We start from the raw sequence: 2198 nt of genomic DNA on the forward strand, positions 1-2198 counted from the left end.
GCCCTTTATTACACCTAATATATCCAGCCAGTATCGTATTCAGGTTTCCCAATGGTGTGTCTGGCGTGCTAGACTACACCATATCCTCCCTTCTAGTCCTCGGCTTATATCGTCCTGCATTCGTGAACGATCGTCTAACGCTTAAAACCAATATATCCCTACGCCTAGTCAGATCACACACTCAGGATGAACCTTCATCAGCAACATTGAATCACGTACCTCAATCTACGCCTTGCTAGCCGCCGCACCCGCGGTGTATGAGCTTGGGATCTTTGCGAAGCTGTGCTGGTCAGCTAATCCTGGCGCAGCTTATAATATAATCTCAAGCGACGAGATCTGAATGTGTTCAACTGCTGAACTCTATGTCGCCAGTCCTACGCCGTTAAGTCAAGCTAATTTTCTTTCTTGTCCACTCATATATAGAGTGCAGTACGTACCTTGACTTTATAGACTGGTAAGCTCCGCACTCGCACTCTGCGAGTCTATATTCTCTTCTTCTTTATGTTCTTCGCGCTGTGATATCGATGTGGTTCGGTCCCGCTTCATATGGGTAGCGTGATGATAAGAAAGTCAATCATGTGTGGTTGGTTGGCGTTGTGCCTTCATGTGGCCATAATCTAAATGTCATCCGGTGTTGTGTCGTTCAATTCATCATGCTGGGGAGCACATATCGCTAACAAATCCTCCTAGCAGCTAGAATCAACTCAAACTCCCCAACGCTGCGGACTACTCTCGCGCCCGCCGTTAGCCAGCTCCTCAACGATCCCGCACAGACACCCCTGAAGAAAAAACGTACCTATCAATCTAACAGTTCTATCTCCGCAATTCCTCGCTCCTTCCTCTAATCTCTCACGCCACCTTCGCACCCTCAACCGCACTCGCAATAGCGGTAAGGGGCGTCGGGTTCTCATTCACAAACTCATGATGCGACGAATACGCCTCTGCATCAGCGAGGGCGGGGATACTCTTGAGGATGCGGCGCAGACGGATAATCTGGTACTCGCGGTGGATGCCCTCGGTACTGCGCTGGAACTGTTTCTGGATGTGCGAGTGCACGCGCGGGAGCGGGTTTGTGAGAGGTATGGTGGTGGTGAGTGTGTTTGGTTGTAGGTGGATTTTGGTCGTCGGTGTTATGTGATCCTTTGGTGGTATTCCTTGAGACTGTGATGGCCGATAACTTGCAGTTCGGGTGAGATAGGGATAATGTCTGCGGTGGTTGTGGTCGTGGTGGTGGTGGTGGTTGGATTCGATTTGACTCGGACGAAGGTGAGAGATGGAAGAAATATTGTTATCGTCTGTGAGAAGGACACCGAGAGTATCAAATAAAGGTAATATGAGCATAGATCAGCTGTAGACAGGTACAATGCTAATATTCCATTTCGTAGGGAAGACAGATAAGTAGCTCGATAATGTGGTTCAGATGGATGCAGTCGAGATACAGAGAGTTGAAGAGAAGAAAGAGCAAGAGGAACGAAATGACTCAAGAAAAACCTTACAATCCGTTCTAAGACCGGGCATGACATGGTCATCCTCCTCCGGGGGCGTAATGGATCAAGCTTTTCACACGCGCATGAGGCTTCCCACCCAACCGGATCTGGTCCGCTGCAAAGTACATGTCGATGGACTGGCGTGGAAGTGGCCCTCGCTCAGACCGAGAGTTTATTTCGGCAGCCATTGGCGAGACGTCATTCGGAGATTGATTCCGGGTGCCATGGCTCTTGTTCCGGAAGTTTGTTTGCAAAAGAGGGTTCCAGGAGAGATCTAGATGCCGTGAGGAGTTTTTTGGACTGCGGAGTGCGGGGTTGGAGGTGCAGTGGCGCCGAGCAGAGGATCTTTGCTTCGGACTCTCGTTTGCTAGTTTTGCCCCGTATATCGAGGACATACATTCGAGTCAGGAGAGGGACTAGCGATATGTGAACAGAATATCCAGTTAATACAGCGCTGAAAGCGCCGAATATGAATTAATGTCTCTCATTCAAATCTCAAAGTCAACGTCTAAACCTCTCGAACCCCATATCCAACACTCTTCACCCCCTCTTCCACACCAGGCCCAAACCCCAATCAAATCCCCTCGGCACTCCCCCCCTCAAAGAACCCCTCCGTCCTCGCCATACTCTCAAGCCCCATCCCGCCCTCCTCCTCCCTCCCCACCGGATAAACAGGAACCGGCCAGATGAGATTAAACCCATAAAACAAGA

General features: G+C 50.0%; 1 protein-coding gene across 1 annotated transcript; it reads right to left on the bottom strand.

Moving 5' to 3' along the window:
- Positions 1 to 849: 849 nt before the first annotated feature.
- Positions 850 to 1341, bottom strand: BJX68DRAFT_271170 (uncharacterized protein; the record flags this gene model as incomplete). Its single annotated transcript, XM_071046894.1, has 1 exon — positions 850 to 1341. The coding sequence occupies one exon, from the start codon at positions 1339 to 1341 to the stop codon at positions 850 to 852; it is 492 nt and encodes a 163-aa protein (XP_070894636.1).
- Positions 1342 to 2198: the final 857 nt, after the last annotated feature.

The sequence above is a fragment of the Aspergillus pseudodeflectus genome (genome assembly GCF_044049435.1).
Source record: "Aspergillus pseudodeflectus strain CBS 756.74 chromosome Unknown BJX68scaffold_57, whole genome shotgun sequence".
NCBI lineage: Eukaryota > Fungi > Ascomycota > Eurotiomycetes > Eurotiales > Aspergillaceae > Aspergillus > Aspergillus pseudodeflectus.